This window comes from Lolium perenne, chromosome 4 (assembly GCF_019359855.2).
Source record: "Lolium perenne isolate Kyuss_39 chromosome 4, Kyuss_2.0, whole genome shotgun sequence".
NCBI classification, from domain to species: Eukaryota; Viridiplantae; Streptophyta; class Magnoliopsida; order Poales; family Poaceae; genus Lolium; species Lolium perenne.
In genome coordinates this window covers 382,348,528-382,364,108 of record NC_067247.2, presented here as the reverse complement: position 1 = coordinate 382,364,108, position 15,581 = coordinate 382,348,528, and the positions used below count along the sequence as shown (strand labels likewise).

General features: G+C 43.3%; 2 protein-coding genes across 2 annotated transcripts; one reads left to right on the top strand and one right to left on the bottom strand.

Moving 5' to 3' along the window:
* Positions 1 to 218: 218 nt before the first annotated feature.
* On the bottom strand, positions 219 to 5,418 carry LOC127348101 (uncharacterized). Its single transcript, XM_071818351.1, has 11 exons — positions 5,018 to 5,418; positions 4,354 to 4,523; positions 4,156 to 4,273; positions 3,785 to 4,038; positions 3,497 to 3,706; positions 3,322 to 3,414; positions 3,133 to 3,237; positions 2,244 to 3,026; positions 1,908 to 2,147; positions 1,766 to 1,829; positions 219 to 435 (listed from the first exon to the last, which is right to left on the bottom strand). The coding sequence occupies exons 2-11, from the start codon at positions 4,513 to 4,515 to the stop codon at positions 431 to 433; spliced, it is 2,034 nt and encodes a 677-aa protein (XP_071674452.1). The 5' UTR covers positions 4,516 to 4,523; positions 5,018 to 5,418; the 3' UTR covers positions 219 to 430.
* A 6,332-nt stretch (positions 5,419 to 11,750) lies between these two features.
* On the top strand, positions 11,751 to 12,146 carry LOC127348100 (ethylene-responsive transcription factor 5-like). Its single transcript, XM_051374200.1, has one exon. The coding sequence runs from the start codon at positions 11,751 to 11,753 to the stop codon at positions 12,144 to 12,146; it is 396 nt and encodes a 131-aa protein (XP_051230160.1).
* The last annotated feature ends 3,435 nt before the right edge of the window (positions 12,147 to 15,581 follow it).

Below are 15,581 nucleotides of genomic sequence, written 5' to 3'. Positions count from 1 at the left end.
CTGAGATCATATTCCTGGCAGTCTGACTGCCTTGGCATGCTGAACTGGTTCAACCCCCACACTCCTAGCTCCCCTGTTTGGCAGTATGTCAACTCAAACACACAATTCAATCAAACTTTGACAAACATAATAATAATATATCTTGCAGAAGTGAGATATGATCAAAAAGTCACATTCTTCATAAAGCATGGTCAATCCATAGGTCATACTTCATGAGGTGCACAAAACCATAAATAGTTCGCCCATCGACAACAAAGTGAACAACAACAGTGAATAGGTTTGTTTCTAAGACAATGACAATACATATGTTTGTTCCTAAGACAACGAATAGTGCATAAATAAGTCCAAGACAGTGGTTGGGCATGCATCTAGTCCATGGAAATCCTAGTTATTTCTTGCCCTGATGATGATCAACCTCTTCTGCTGTTAATTAAACTGAACAAAACAAAGTGAGAGATGAGAGTTAATAACAATCTTTAATTAAGCACATGAAAGTTAGTCGAAGACAACATGAAGACAAGGTATTTTTGTTGATCATGTCAGACCTACATCTTCCACTACAGCGGTTTTCCTTTATGAGCTAACTGATGAAGTTTCAGTGTGAGTTTCGATTATAGTCCTATGCCATGTGACAAATCTGGAGCTTGCTCCACAGCAAAACTGAAAGCCTTTCAATATTACAAGAAGGTAACTACACCAAATTCAGGAAAAAAACATGGTAATCGCTGAGCACCAGCGACACTAGAAGGCATGTAACACCAGCGGATAGGAGGGCCTGGTCACGTCGAGTCGGTCCGGCCTACAAGATCATCCGCAAGTTTGACCGCGACGGCAATCGACTGCCACCAGATCATGCCCGTTAAGCACTCTCTGTTGTCACCCAGGGCTGGATTTTGATTTGCAGCAGCAGAGACGCCCTGCTCTGTTTTGCATTTTCTTATCCGGGTGTAGCCGTGCACCCGTGCCTCAGAGCTCTGCCCGCATGAAGATCAGGTCAACGTAAGTTCAGCAAAATTTTCAACGTCTATTTGCTCAGTTAAGTATATATGTTAGTTGTCCAGTCCACTTTAATGACCTCCATTGGACTTATGATTTTACGATTGGTTTAGTCCATGTGTAATAGTTTCTGCACCTGGTACTCTGTAGTATAGTGCAATTGCTTCAAAGGTTTGTGGATGCCATGATTTGAGGCTTCAGGCTTTGCTGTATAAACTATCGATTGAGATATATGGATAGGTGGAGTGCATCGTAGGTTTTGTATATGGCTGGAAATATGAACCGCAATTCCATTGTGTTTCTACGGCTGGCTACAGCTTGCTATCACAAATTCAGTTACAGTACACAGTTATCTATTTGCTCTGACAACTTTTCGACTTAGCCGTCTTAATCTTTTTTTCTTCTTATTTCTGAAATCGGAATATAGTGCATTATTACCAGGTTCAACAAAGACATAATAAAGGCTACTACGACGCCCTGATTTGGATAAGTAAAGTACATGAGCATGAATGTAGGGCAAGTCTGAGATTGGGAACCAGACTAGCAAACAACACACTTATAGCTGCCAAGCAAGCTTGTTTGGATGATCTGGACTGTACGTAGTATACCCAGGTTTTGGTCTTACCTTGTGTATTCAGCACGACTGAAATACTACTGACTGATATTAATACAACACAACAACTTCAATTACGTAAAGGAAAATTCGTTTAATTAGACATGTATATAATCGTAACAGGCACCATGGTTAACTTAGACAATATTTTATTACCTCTTGGGAGTTCATTTTCTTGTGGCGGCGAGGCTTGCTTCATCTTGGACTTGTCAACCTCCAGCTGCATATGAAAAGCTTCGTTAGAAACTTGAGACAATATTTGGCTATTTGGAATGTGAATAAAGCAAAATAATCCTACATGTTTATAGAGCCATGCAATAGTTCTTCCTTGAGCTTGTCCCATGGTCGTCACATCGCCAATGGGACGAGGCAATATGGCATCTCTTTTGATGATGTAGTTGACAACAACTTCACAACATTCAGTGCCAAGCTCACGACCCCCTACGATCTTCTTCCTGTCAGTTGCTAGAATGGTAGCTTTTGCCACTGGTGTAGTATGATCACGATAAACATTGAACAAAATCACTTCATTTCCTTTCTGAAAAAATTGTGAAACAGGAGTAAGAACTAAGCAGTATCAATTATTTGCTTTCCTAGAAAACTAAGAAACCGAAGCAGGAAAGGCCTAAGTCACCTGATGATTCTTTTGTGTAACTGTTGCTTCCTTCTTCTTCTTCAGGTCAGCTTCCCTCTTCTTTTGCATGTCTTGTTCCTTCTTCTTTTGCATCAGGTCTTCTTGTTTCTTCTTCGACTCAATTTCCCTCTTCTTTTGCATGTCTTGTTCGTTATTCTTTTGCATTAGGGCCTCTTCTTTCTTCTTGTGCAGTAGTTCAACCTCCTTTCTCTTCTGTAGTTCTGCTTCATTGTTTAGTCGTTGGGCTCCTTCCTTCTTCTTCCTAATCGGTTGTGCTGCTTCTGCTCTCTTCTTTTCATATTGTTGTTGTGCTTCCCTCAACTCTTGCATCATAACTTCTTCCTCACCAATGCTATCAACATCATGAACAGATTGGTCAGAGGTAGAATATTCTCCCACACTTGCTTCAGGTTGAATTGCAGAAGTATGCATAAAGTTCTTGTTTCCAGCAATAGATTGTGATAACATGCTTCTCATTTCAGCCATTTCGGCCATCAAGGCATCCATCTGAGCTTTGGTATCTTCTTTAAAATCATCCATGTGATCCATTAGAGCTTCATTAGTTCGCCAAGCTTTCTCAGCCTCTAGCTCCGCCATTTGGAGCTTTGTAGATTTAAGCTTTTGAGCTCCTGGTATACCAAGAGAGCCCGCAGTTGGTCCTAGTCCTACGCACCTAACATACCCATTTCTCTCTTTCCCCAGTACATGTGACAAGATGTCACCTTGCTGAATGGATTTTTCTAACAGCTCGGGGTGCTCTTCAATCGCAGTATCTATGTCCTTCTACAATAAGCATTAACACAATAAGAATAGGATAATATACTACGCAAACTGAAAGAAATATCAGATGTTATTTAAACGAACTTAAAGAAATATCAGAAGTACATACAATTACTTTTGATGTTTCTGCAGTCATAGTAGTTTCATCTCTTTTGCTTATGTGTGTTCGGACAAACACTTCATCTCTGCGAGGAGCATATCCTTTCTCCTTGTGCTACATCAAGTATAGAAATAATCCTAGTCAGCATCACATTCACAAATTGTGCTAAGTTCAGAAATAAAGGGAGCATAAAGTTACCATTTCAGCGGCAACACGAGCATGACTCTTGCTTCCAGATGTATGCAATACCTTTTGAGAACTTCGATTCTTTTTTCCTTGTTCACTTCGTTTCTATGACAACAGAAGCAATATATAAATTATCCAAACCTGAACCAAAATACAACATGTGAAATATAGGTTATAAAAACATTACCTCAGCTTCTTCACTTCTCCAAAATTTGATAAGCCAGACACAATCATCATAGCTTACTCTATTGTCCTCAACCCTAAGAGTTAAGATTTCTTCATCAGTTTTTTCAGGCTTAAAAAACTTCTTCTTCAAATCCACCTTGAAATCTCGCCATTTCTTATGAGAAGTTCCCATGACATAGTCCTTGAGCTTGTCGTCAACAACATAGTATTTCTGAAATGGATGTATTGGAACTATTAGACTACTACATAACAAGGAAGCAAACTACATGCTAGAACAACTACAACATACCCTTAAGGTTGTCAATAATGCATTCTTCTTTTCTACTGGAACAAGTCTCCAGTCCTCATGTCCAAGAGGGATATGTGTTTTGACAAGCGTAGCAATGAAATTGCTAAATTCTGAGGCATTGTCCCCATTTGGTTGTCCTTTTTCATTAAAAGACACTGGAACTGGTGGTTGGTTGCCCCTGTTATAGACAGTGTGCATTCTAGTGCGCTTCCGGCCATCCTTTTTCTTCTTCTGTTGATCATCCAAACCCAGCTCTTGCATATAGTAAAGGATCAGTCAGTTACAACAATTATTTGGTTGCAGCAACAAGAGCCATTCCGTTTACAAGAACATGAGTAAGAACTAAGGAGTCAAAATTGTTATTTTGTTACCTTCATTCTCTTCTAGCTCTTGTTCATTATCAACATCTTCTTCATTATCAGACTCGTGCATAACTGATTGAGATCTAAGCACTCGAGTGGATTCTGGAATAGCTACTTCTAAAGCTCTCTGGAAATGAAAATGACAACAGAAGTTTCAGCATAGAGGAACAAAACAAAAACGCAAAACATCAAGTCATTTTTCATCACCTTCTTCTTTGGTTTTCCAGCAGCCTTCTTTGATGCTTTCATCTCACTAGAAATAACAGCAAGCCCCAAACTCTTCATTTTCTCAGTGTTTCTTGCCACTTGTTCCTCACGTACATCATCGTATGTGCGAGCCTCCTCGCTTGACCCTTCTTCCCTTGCCATTCTTTTTCCTGAAAAGAAGATGCAATAATATTAGAACAAACATATTTAATTTGAAGCCGATAAAAATAATGAAAGTAAACACAGCGGCCGACCAGGTGCTCTTGAGTCTTCCCTTCTTCAGCTCTAGCACTAGCTGTTAGTAGACTAGTAGACTAATAAATTAGCTATTTGGCGTACTAACCTAGCACTATCAGATCGAATTCCCTAAACCCAACTATGCAAGCTCCTAATCCTGTCTTTTTTACAATGAATACCCAACATCTATTTTCTGGCGCCGCCACTGATCAACGACAAGACCATCTGCTGCCACACTCAGCTTAGCAATCAGTCAAGACTGACGAAAAAAACTGTATACAAGACTACTACACCGCACATTTCAGTATTGACTTAACTTAGCAATCACGTATATTTGTTACAGCACAGTGAGAACATCACATGATTTATTCATGATTTAGCAATAAGAAAACTGTAGAAAATAACTGAAAAGAGGGGCTGGTCTCACCTTGATGCGCTGGTCGACTACAGGTTCAGGAACCGTGGTGAGTAGCAGATGCAGTTCTTGTTAGGATTCTCTTGGATGGTGGAAGCGGGCAGCACAATAGACTTCTCAGGCACGGAGAGACAAGGTTGGGGACGATTCGAGAAGCCGGCAGCGAGCTCCCTTCTGGCTGCGGCGACCTCCTCCTGGTGGCTGCGAGTTCTTTTCCGGCGCAGGAGCCCGGCGCCGGACGTGGACGGGAAGTGCCGGACGGACGCGGACAGGGTCAACACAGGATGCAGAGTTCGGCGGCCATTGGGAGGATGAGGTTTGACGGTTCTACAACGGTGCGGCGCGGCGGCGGGAGCGACGAGCGGAGGAGAGGTGGTTGCGGTTGCGGCGCGCGAGCTCGAGCGAGCGCGGCGGCGGGGAGAGGTGGCGGCAGCGTGAGGGCCAGAGAGATTGGGGATTTAGGGATTTGTGATTTTTCCACCTACTAGTTACAGAGAGATGGGCTGAGCGCGGTCCTTTTTCGCCAAAGTTTCGCTCCCCGCGCAAACTCGCTAATGTGCGCGGGCTTATTTCGCTCCCCCCTCGCCACAGATGTACCGGCAGTTGATGGGCCGGGATCAAGTTGTACCGGCAGAATATGGGCCGCCATATGTTTTGACACTTGCTGGCAGTTTGCTTGCCGGTGCTCCTCCATCTATACCGGCAGCAAGTCTGCCCTCTCCTACTTGTGCCGGCAGTTATTTTTTCCTGGCAGTTAAATTGCCTGCTTAGGTGGACTTTTACCGGCAGTTCTCTGCCCTCTTGTTTGGTCCATGGTGTAGTGAAAGATAACTCACCCGCACATTAATTTCTGTAACATAGAGGTCAGGGGAAATACGTAACCTAGTCTCGGACTAAATTTAATCAGGTTTAGAAGTACCCAAGTTCCAAAATTTCCGTAGTCTCGCCCAAGAAATTATGAGATCTTTCATTATTTGTAGATCTTTAAGCCTTAAAAAAATTTACGGAGCAAATCAAAAACTTTGGAACCTTTCAGCGTGATCCTATTATTTTCTTTAAACCTGAGAATGATAGGATCACGATGAACACAAGAAAGAATCAAATTTGTCTTGGTGGAATGATAGATTTAGATCTTCTCTTTCATTTCCTTGTAAAAATATTCAGTGGATTACCCCTTCACCCGACTTATTCAAACTCTCGGGGTTTACACATGTGGAGGTCTAGACAGCCGAAGGAGTTGGATCAATTCCATGTGGGTTCCAGATATGTCCAGAACTTTCTAATAGACATTCCGAACTGATTTCTGAACAAAAACCGATGGACCGTTTCAGCATACCTTTTGAGCTTATCTTGCTTTTTTTTTGATAAATTAAAATACACCACCATAGTTTCATTTCTTTCATGGCTGCTCTTTGACCATCAGTACTTCATTTTAGTGGAAAAAAATATCATGTCATATAAATAGCTCATGAACACTATTCGTCCGCCAACCACTAGTCGGCCACACCAAAACCCACTTAGAGGTGAACAAGGCCCTTCAGTTCGAAATTTCTAAAAAGGTTCTGAGGTTGAACGTTAGATTACTTATAAATAAAAGTAAGCTCTGATATTTTTCAAGCACTACAGTTCAGAAAACGTGAATGGAACATTTTGTTCCTCGTACGTATTTACAAGATCTCACAATTCAGAGTATGCGAAAGGCTTTTTTTTGTTCCTCGTGAACTTACGTAATTATATAACATTTCCCGGCGACGGCTGATGTCGCTGGTGGAGGGTTGGAGTAGCCAGCACGGGATGGTCGCCGACATGAGGGTCCGACCTGAATAAAGGCGGCAGTCCTAGGGTCTCTCTTGCGTGAAGAGGAAGACCTACCGAAAGCCTGGACTCGCGATCTGGCCGGTGTGTTGAGTTCCGGAGGCGCCGCCGGCAAGTGTAATAGTGCTTTTATTGCCTGGAGTTTACTGGATCGGTGGTATTCGGTCGTGCGCACCCATGCTTTTATTTTGACCGATTGATCTGGAGGGAGCAGCGCGAAACTCTTTTCTGTGTTGACACCAAATGACAGCTGATCCATGGTAAAGTCAGAAGAAAAGAAAACATGAAGGTCGGATTGGAGGACTAGCTATGGAGGTACAAGTCTTTGCGCTATTCAGGGGCTTGCTTGGTGTTCCGGACTTAGCAACAGTGGTATGAAAGTGGGGGCGGTAGCACATGTGAAGTTCGGAGTCTTACCTTTCAGGGTGAAAACCCAATGTCTGGCCTTAACTGGTTGTGTCTGGCAATGTCCTTGTTGAAGGCTTTGTTTTGAGAGCGAAGACTATCTTCAGGGTGAAAACCTAAGATCTTTGATCGGGCGACGGTGGCGCTGGTGCACTGTTCCCTTCTTGGAGGTGTCCCTTTTGAAGAGTCTGATTTTCAAGTGTTGTCTTTGTGGTGGTTGTATTACTGTTGCTAGGGCTGTGATGCTGTAGCGGGATTTTCATTTCTTAGTTTTCTCTTTCACTTTTTTGCCTGTGTGCATCCGTAATGTTTTAGAGCATTGCGTTGTTGCAGAGACTGAGTGTAATTGGTATCCTTCGATATTAATATATTCCCTTTATCAAAAAAAAAAGGCTCAAAGTATCCGGTATTGCATATGAGCATGCTAAAGGTAGATGATTATAGCCAAAGTCCAGTGTTGAACCTGCACCACATATCAAAGTTTCCAGTACAAAAAAATATATAGTTTTTCCTATATTCTTTTAGCATCTAGAAAACAAAACAACTTTTTGGCTGTGAAAGGAACTCCGGATCACGAGCGCTACACCTCAGCAATCAGGGGACCCAGCGAAAGATGATCTAGATTCGATTTTGTAATCAGATGTGTGCTTCAAGTTTGCAACTGCCGAGCATACGTGACATATATGAACCGTCGGCATTAAAAAAAACCTGGTGTTAATTAATTACGAAAAAAACAGCCCATACGAAACCCCTTCATGCATCTGCATGTTCAATCTGGGTTCGTGAATGCGGCTTCTACCGACAGTTACACAAATCTTAAATGCAAGTTACGACTCCTGTAGGAGTACTTCTTTGATCAGAGCACGGTGCGGTGTCACCTGATTCTGATATCAGCTGAATGATGACCATGAAAAGCAAAACTATTATTGATCAAATAAATAAAGTAAAACGGGTGTGGCATGTACGTCATGATCCCTGAAGAAATGACAGCGGCAGCAATAACGGGCGGACTCATTGATTACCTTTCTTCCTCAAAACCTGTTTGAAGTTCGCAACGAACGCAACACCTGCGCTAGCTGAAATACTGAATCATGGTGCAGGCCTAGGTGCACAGGGCCAGGCAAACTTTTGTATCCGGAACAGGGCCAGACCAGGTTGGAGAGGAAGGGATGATTAGAGCATCTCTGCTTTCCCTAAACCGTTTTCTTAACCGCTGTCCTAGAGTTTTTTTCGGTCCGGGCACATTTCTTTTCGATAAAAGGTGTTTTATTACTTAATCTATCTTCTGCGTAACTAAGATGCACATAACCATACAACGAAGTACTATATTCTAGAAATAAAATTACAAAAACTCTTAAATGTATGAGGAGTTAATTACTCCATAGAAGCTGTAATGCTACGATTATGCAGCCACCCATGTTGGGTAATAAACTCCTTAACCGTATTCTCCATTCGTGTAGATACCAAACGTTGAAACAACGACCATAAACGGAACACAGCCGTACAACGGTACATGACCTGCATAAGAGAAGATTTTTTATCATTACAAACCTTATCACTTTTACATAGCCAAATCGACCATATAACGGCTATCGTTCCCACTCTAATAAGAATCTTGAACCTAGGATCCACCCCATTTAGCAAGTTGCCAAAAATATTAGCAACACTGTATTGGGGTATAAGGTAGAACCTGTCTGAATGATTGACCATATAGACATAGCGAACCGACACTAAAAAAAGGTGCTTTATTGTCTCTTCGTGACAGAAAACACATTTCGTACATCGTTGCTAGTTGCGTTTTGCAAGGTTGTCTTTAGTAAGTATAACATCACGACGAAGGTACCACGCAAACACCTTAGTTTCAGTGGTGTTATATCTTCATCTTCTAAATAGATCTATTATTTAAAACTGGTTCAATGGGTTCGATTAAAAGTTTATATATGGATCCTTCCAAAAATGTACCATTCTTGGTAAGTCCCTAGTGGAATTCTTGGCACGTTTCAATAGTGTGTCTGGCACCGGAGGTCATCTCCACCCCACATGACTCCTCACTACGAGGAAAATACCTATTCCCGGCGCACCAGCGCTCGCCGGTGGTAACACGCCAGCAATAACGCTTTACATAGTGCGTGGACGGTAGTGAAAATAATGCATACGAAACATTTTTTAGAATTCAAACAAAGTTCGATCTAGATCTAGATCTACAACTAGATCGACATGCATTGATATCTGGTTGTCGTCGTTGCCATCGGAGGTCTTCCACCGTGGTCGTGGTCGTCGTCGTTGTGGCCGTGGAGTAGCACGCTGGAGGGAGGTGGAGGAGGTGGTCGCCTGAGGGAGTAGCCTGGAGAGGTGGTGGCCGAAGGAAGGGAGAGAAAGGAGGAGGGGAAGAAGAGAGAGAAGTGGAAGATCAAGAGAAGACGGGGAAGAGAAGCACGAGAGAAGCTAGAGAAGGGGAAGAGGAGGAGAAGAAGTGAAAGAGAAGAAGAAGGTGTGCTGGCTACTAATAGTGAAGGTTACCGTCGGCACACCAATCTGGTAGTGCGGCGGCAGAAGGTTTGCCTCTTTTCAAAAAAAAAATGGCAAGTTTTTTTAAAACGTCCAAAAACTCTACTGTTTTACTTTTTGATTTTGCCGATTCTAAAAAAATCGTTAAACCACCGTAGTATAGGATGTAACTTTTCGGGAAACTCTTTCTTCCCCTTTTTAAATGTTTGAAGACTCTGTTTTCCTTATTGAAATCGATGTAATTTTTTCTGTAAATACATTTTTATATAAAAAATTTCATCGGAGATCAAAATCCGGAACCAGTTTACCGATCAAGATGGCGCCATTTTACAAAAATTAATAGAAATTCATATTTTATAGTTTTACCTAACAAGTATAACACATGAGACGTGGTCATCTCGGAGGATTTTGAGTTTAGATATTTCTATCATTTTCGTTTATTTACCGTTGGCGCACGGCTATAGTGGTGCGCAGGTGGTATCAATTCCTCTGTAGCCGTACAACAAAAATATAATTATTCCTTTTTTTTAAAACCAAAAATATAATTATTCCTATATTCTTTTAGCATCTAGAAAACAAAACAACTCTTTTTGGCTAAAAGGAACTCTTGATCACGCATGTTACACCTCAGCAATCAACGGACCCAGCGAAAGATGATATATCTAGATTCGATTTTGTAATCAGATGTGTGCTTCAAGTTTGCAACTACCGAGAATACGTGACATGAATTGGGCGGCCTTAAAAAAACAGTTGGTGTTAATTACGAAAAGAGCTGTCCGTACGAAACCCCTTCATGCATCTGCATGGTCAATTTGGGTTCCTCAATGCGGCTTTAACCGATCGTTACAGTCGTCTCAGTTACACTAGCTACAATTCCTGTACTTGGATCGTTTATCAGAGCTCGGTGTGGTGTCACCTGATTCTGATATCAGGTCCAATAATTAACAGCTGAATGGTGACCATGATATACTAGTATTATTGATCAATTTAAATAATAAATAAACTAAGACAGGTGTGGCATGTACGTCATGATCCCTGAACAAATGACAGTGACAACAAAGAAGGGCCGGGCTCATTGATTGGTTCTCTTCCTCAAAACAAGTTTGAGTTGGAGGTTTACAACGAACGCAATACCTGCGTTACCTGAATCATGGTGCAGGCAGAGCCGTAGAAGCAGGCATTGCCCGGCCGGACCCCTTCTGAGATAAGAGCATCTTAAGTTGTGTCCTCAAACGCCGTAGACAAATACATCGGATTGGTCGAATGGAGTCGTCGGGGCATGTTCATGTTTTGGAGCTACTACCTCCATCTCAAAGATTGAAACCTTTTAAATAAAAAAGCCAAACTAAGTAAAGTTTGATTAAATTTTAAGAAGCATACTTGTACAAATATGCTATTTTATAGATACAATATAAAAATATATTTCATTATCTATCTAATTATATTGATTTTGTATTTTACATGTTAATGATTTGGTAAAAACCTGGTTTAACTTGATATAGTTTTTTCTGTTATATCTCCGGTGTAATTCGTCTTCTTGTTTCCGCAAAAAAAAAAAAAAAAAAAAAAAACTTGATATAGTTTGAGATGGAGGTAGTAGCCGTGTTCGCCAAACGGCCGGAGCATCTCTATCTAGCCGGCTTCTCCAAACGGCCGATCCAATTACTATTTTTCTTTTCAGTTTTAACCATGCTCAGAGCATTTCTAACAGCATCTCCAACAGAGGCTGCAAAAGACGCGCGGCAAAAAAATCGCCATTTTGACGCGCGCGGGCGTCCGAGCGAACCTCCAGCGGACGCGGGAAAAAGGCGCGCGCGCTAAAAACTTTATCGCGCCCGCGCGTTTGCGCTATTCCGCGCGGGAAAATTGTCGCGTGGGTTGCCGTGCGCTATAAACGGTACACGCCAACCGTCTGAAGCTTCCGCGTGTCGCTCCGCCTCTCTCTCTCTCTCTCTCTCTCTCCCTCTCCCCACCGCTCTGCCTCCCGCGCCGCCGCTCCGCCTCCGTCTCCGGCAAGATGCCTCCGCGCCGCCGCTCCGCCTCCGGCTACCGCGGCATTCGGGCGCGGCCAAGCGGCCGCTTCGACGCGGAGATCCGCTCCGGCGAGGAGCGCATCCGTCTCGGGACATTCGACACGGCGCACGAGGTGGCACGGGCATACGACGCCGTCGCCTGGCGTCTTGGCCGCTCCCGCCGGCAGATGAACTTCCACGACGTCTGGACGTGGGAGCAGGCGGAGCAGCTCGCGCCGCCATCACCGGCCATCACGCACGAGCAGCAGCGCCGCCAACGGGAGCTCGAGCAGCGGCTCCTCATCACCGAGCGCGACGAACGCCTCCGCCTCGAGTGGGCGCGCCAGTTTCCCGAAGACGTCACCGCGATGGAGGAGTTTTTCACGCAGAAGGAGGAGTAGAAGGTGGCAGCGGCGAAGAAAAAGCCGAGTCGCGAGAAGCGCCGGGCGGAGTCCGCGGCGAGGAAGGCGGCGAGGGCCGAGAAGGCGGCGAGGAGGGAGGAGGAGAAGAAAAACGGCGCAGGGCCGTCCACCATCATTCTCTCCTCCTCCTCCTCCTTCGAGTGGACTTCAACGCCTGTGTCCGAGACGAATCCGAGCAGCCACTCGTCCGACTACCACTGGGATTCGGAGTAGGATAGAGTAGTTTCAAATAAAATGTATTTTGTATCATCCCCGAACTTCTAATATATTTGGTAGTTTCAGTTTAATTTTCGTCTTTTGTTTGATTTATTTTGAAACAAAAACGGTCGAAATAGACGTTCGCGCCGCGCCGCGCGCTGCATAATGGCGCGCCCGGCGGAGGAGCACTTTTTCCGCACGAGCACGAGCCCGCAAAATGCCGCTTCCGGCGGGCCAACTTTCACCTCAGCGCGCGCTATCTGTTTACAGCGCGGTGGAATCTAGGTATAGCGCGCCGATTTTTGCAGCGTCTGTTGGAGATGCTCTTACCATACAAATAAATAGTTAAATAGTTTACCTCATAATAAAAAGTTTTGCAGTACATAAAAATAAAATAATTCATACAGTTCAAATAAAATTAAGTTCAATTTCTTCAGGTGGCATCTCCTTTGAGTTTCCACATATGCTCTGTGGAATTATTTTGCAGTTACGTATGAGCATCTACGTCACGAATTTTTGCATACATAACAAGAAAACCAACAACATCTGTAGGCAATAGCGGCAAGAGGACCCATACGGACGATCATCCATTCCTGGAATCTTGCACTCTCTCTGGATGTTCATGTTGTGCATAATCACACAAACATACATGATCTTTCACATATCCTCTTGATACCAAGTAAGAGTAGGGTACCTGGCAATAGAAAATCCAGATTGTAATACACCAAATGTCTGCTCGACATACTTTCTGCAACTCTCCTACCTCCAAGCAAAGTGAGACTTAATTGACATAGAGGCTCGCTGATATCGACCATCTTGAATAGATCATATCAGCTAGGTAGCAACCTTTAATATGTTTGTGGTCATTGATCTCATAGTTGTAGGTGCAGCATGGCCTTGAGCAAGTCCAGCAAACACCGAAAACTGCTCCAGCACGTTGATATTATTGTAGGAACAGTTCTTTTCCAAATTCAGAGGTCATAGTCCTCAATAGTTTCAAATACCAACATGTAAAATCTATGATGCCCTTTGCATAAACCTTGCCTAGCAAACGGATATTTCGTCAGTGACCTTTGCATTCAACAAATGCTTCCAAATTTAGAGGTCATAATCACCCACCGCTTAAAATACCATAGTGTAATACTCATGATGTCCTTTGTACAAACCTCGCCAAGCAAATGGATAGTTCTTCCATGACCATTTCATGATACGTCTAAATTCAGAGCTCATAAATTCTGACTTCAAATACCATACTGTAATATCTATGATGCTTTTTGTATAAATATTGCCAAGCAAACGAACAGTTCTTTCATGACCATTGCATGCAACAATGCTTCCGAACATCCAAGAAATCATCTTGCTTCATGTGTCCCATGATATAAGTAGCATCTTCTTCATTTGGCCCTCTCAAATAGTCTATCCCAAACTTTCGCACAACTACCCAGCAGAATTCGTGCATGGATTCAATGATTGTGGACCCATTCATGCTTAGGTACTCATCTTTGCATCTCCAAGATACCAATGCAAGCATCTTCATTGCATGAGTGCATCTGTAAATAGAGGAGAACCCAGGAGTTCCAGTGCAATCTTTCTTAATCAGGAAGTAGTTTTCTTGCTCTCTCATGCTATACACCCGTGTCATGAACAACTCCCTTTTCATCCTAAATTGCCGGTGAGAATTCCTTAGAGGTCGTTTGATATCCATCATTTGGCCCTGGAATCCTGGAATTCATTTTGAAATTCCATAGGTGGGCTGTTTGGTTGCCACAGAATTGTGTTGTCATTTCATTTAGGAATTCCAGCAAAATTACTCCATGGGTAAACATGATTCCAAGCTGAAACCTGTCATTTGCAATTCTCTACGGAAGCCTCTACACATTCAATATTGAATTCTGCTGTCATTTGCAATTCCTGTGGCAACCAAACAAGTGTCTATTTCTGAAATTATAATGTAAATGAAATGAATACATGTATTCATTTTAAAATGATACAAATGAAATGAAAGCCTGGCTTCCAAACGACTTCTTAGGGTAGATGTCGGTTCATCAGCGAAATAGCTGGTGTATATCATGTCATGACCCTCCATCATCTGCTTGGTTTCAATTTCTTTCTCCCAGACTTTGAAACCTCCCGTTAGGGAGCGGTGTTCAGCTCACCCGGTTCCCATTGTAGTAGAGTGGCAGGAATTTTGAAGTGCTCGTCTTCATCGACGACGACAATAGCTTCCTCTTCCATGAACTGATTCATCATCATCTCATTGTCTCTATCCCTACTATGTGAATCAAAAAGCAAAGCAAATCAATCAACTAAATGACGGCGAGAGAGGCAAAATCCGATACAGGTAGAGAACCGAACACATTGCATGCAAGGTGGTTCGCGAGGTCGCCGTGCGTTCTTTGTGGAGTAGACAACCGATAAGAGAGAGGGGCAACATGGGTCACACGGTAGACGTAGATGAGAAACGGTTGGTACATGGACAGTGACGGTGATTTCGCGGGGTGGGAGCGGCCGCGAGCAAGAGGATGGACAATGTGGCATGACGAAAGTGTTAGGCCGCAGGCATCTGGTACCCGGTTATTGGTATCCTACGTGGCTTCAACCGAAGCCGCTGCACTTATCAGACGCTTCCACAACGCCCAAGTTAATCGGGTACAATCTGGGAGCGCCTAACACGTTATTGGGCCGCGCCGAACCTGGATCCCATTTAGGGCGCGCCCAATAGGAACTTCGGGCGCCCTTTGAGAGACACAGCTGGAAACTTTCAATAATCTTCAACCTGTAAAACAGTTCCATATCATGTACTACGAAACATTTCGAAGATTTGTTAAAATTTAGATATACATCTAAATTTGAACAAATCTTTGACATGTTTCATGGAATGGAATGGAGGGAGTAACATTGTTGCCGTAGAATTCAGCCAGCCAGGTATCGGATAAAAAAGGTTTCGAGAGAACGAGCAATAGCTCGATGGTTGGTGTTGGCAGTGGCCATCCAACCCATCCCAGGTTCGAGTCCCGTTGTGGCCGAATTTTTGGGATGTCTCACCGGGGCTCTGGGTCCCAAATAAAATCCCCTCCACACATATGTGCCACAACTACTAGCTCCTAGGGACACCCAAATTATGTGTGCTGTGTGTATAGTTCTAGAATCTAACTTGTGCACTAGTGGTGTGCGTGTGTGTGGTGTGAGTGTGGTGTTGAGTTAGTGCATAAGTTC

Coding starts and splice junctions, on each gene's coding strand:
- LOC127348100 (XM_051374200.1), top strand. CDS start 11,751: ATGCCTCCGCGCCGCCGCTCCGCCTCCGGCTACCGCGGCATTCGGGCG.
- LOC127348101 (XM_071818351.1), bottom strand. CDS start 4,515: ATGGCAAGGGAAGAAGGGTCAAGCGAGGAGGCTCGCACATACGATGAT. Junction 3,707..3,784: donor CATTATTGACAACCTTAAGG/GTATGTTGTAGT, acceptor CATCCATTTCAG/AAATACTATGTTGTTGACGA. Junction 3,415..3,496: donor GGAGAAGTGAAGAAGCTGAG/GTAATGTTTTTA, acceptor CTGTTGTCATAG/AAACGAAGTGAACAAGGAAA.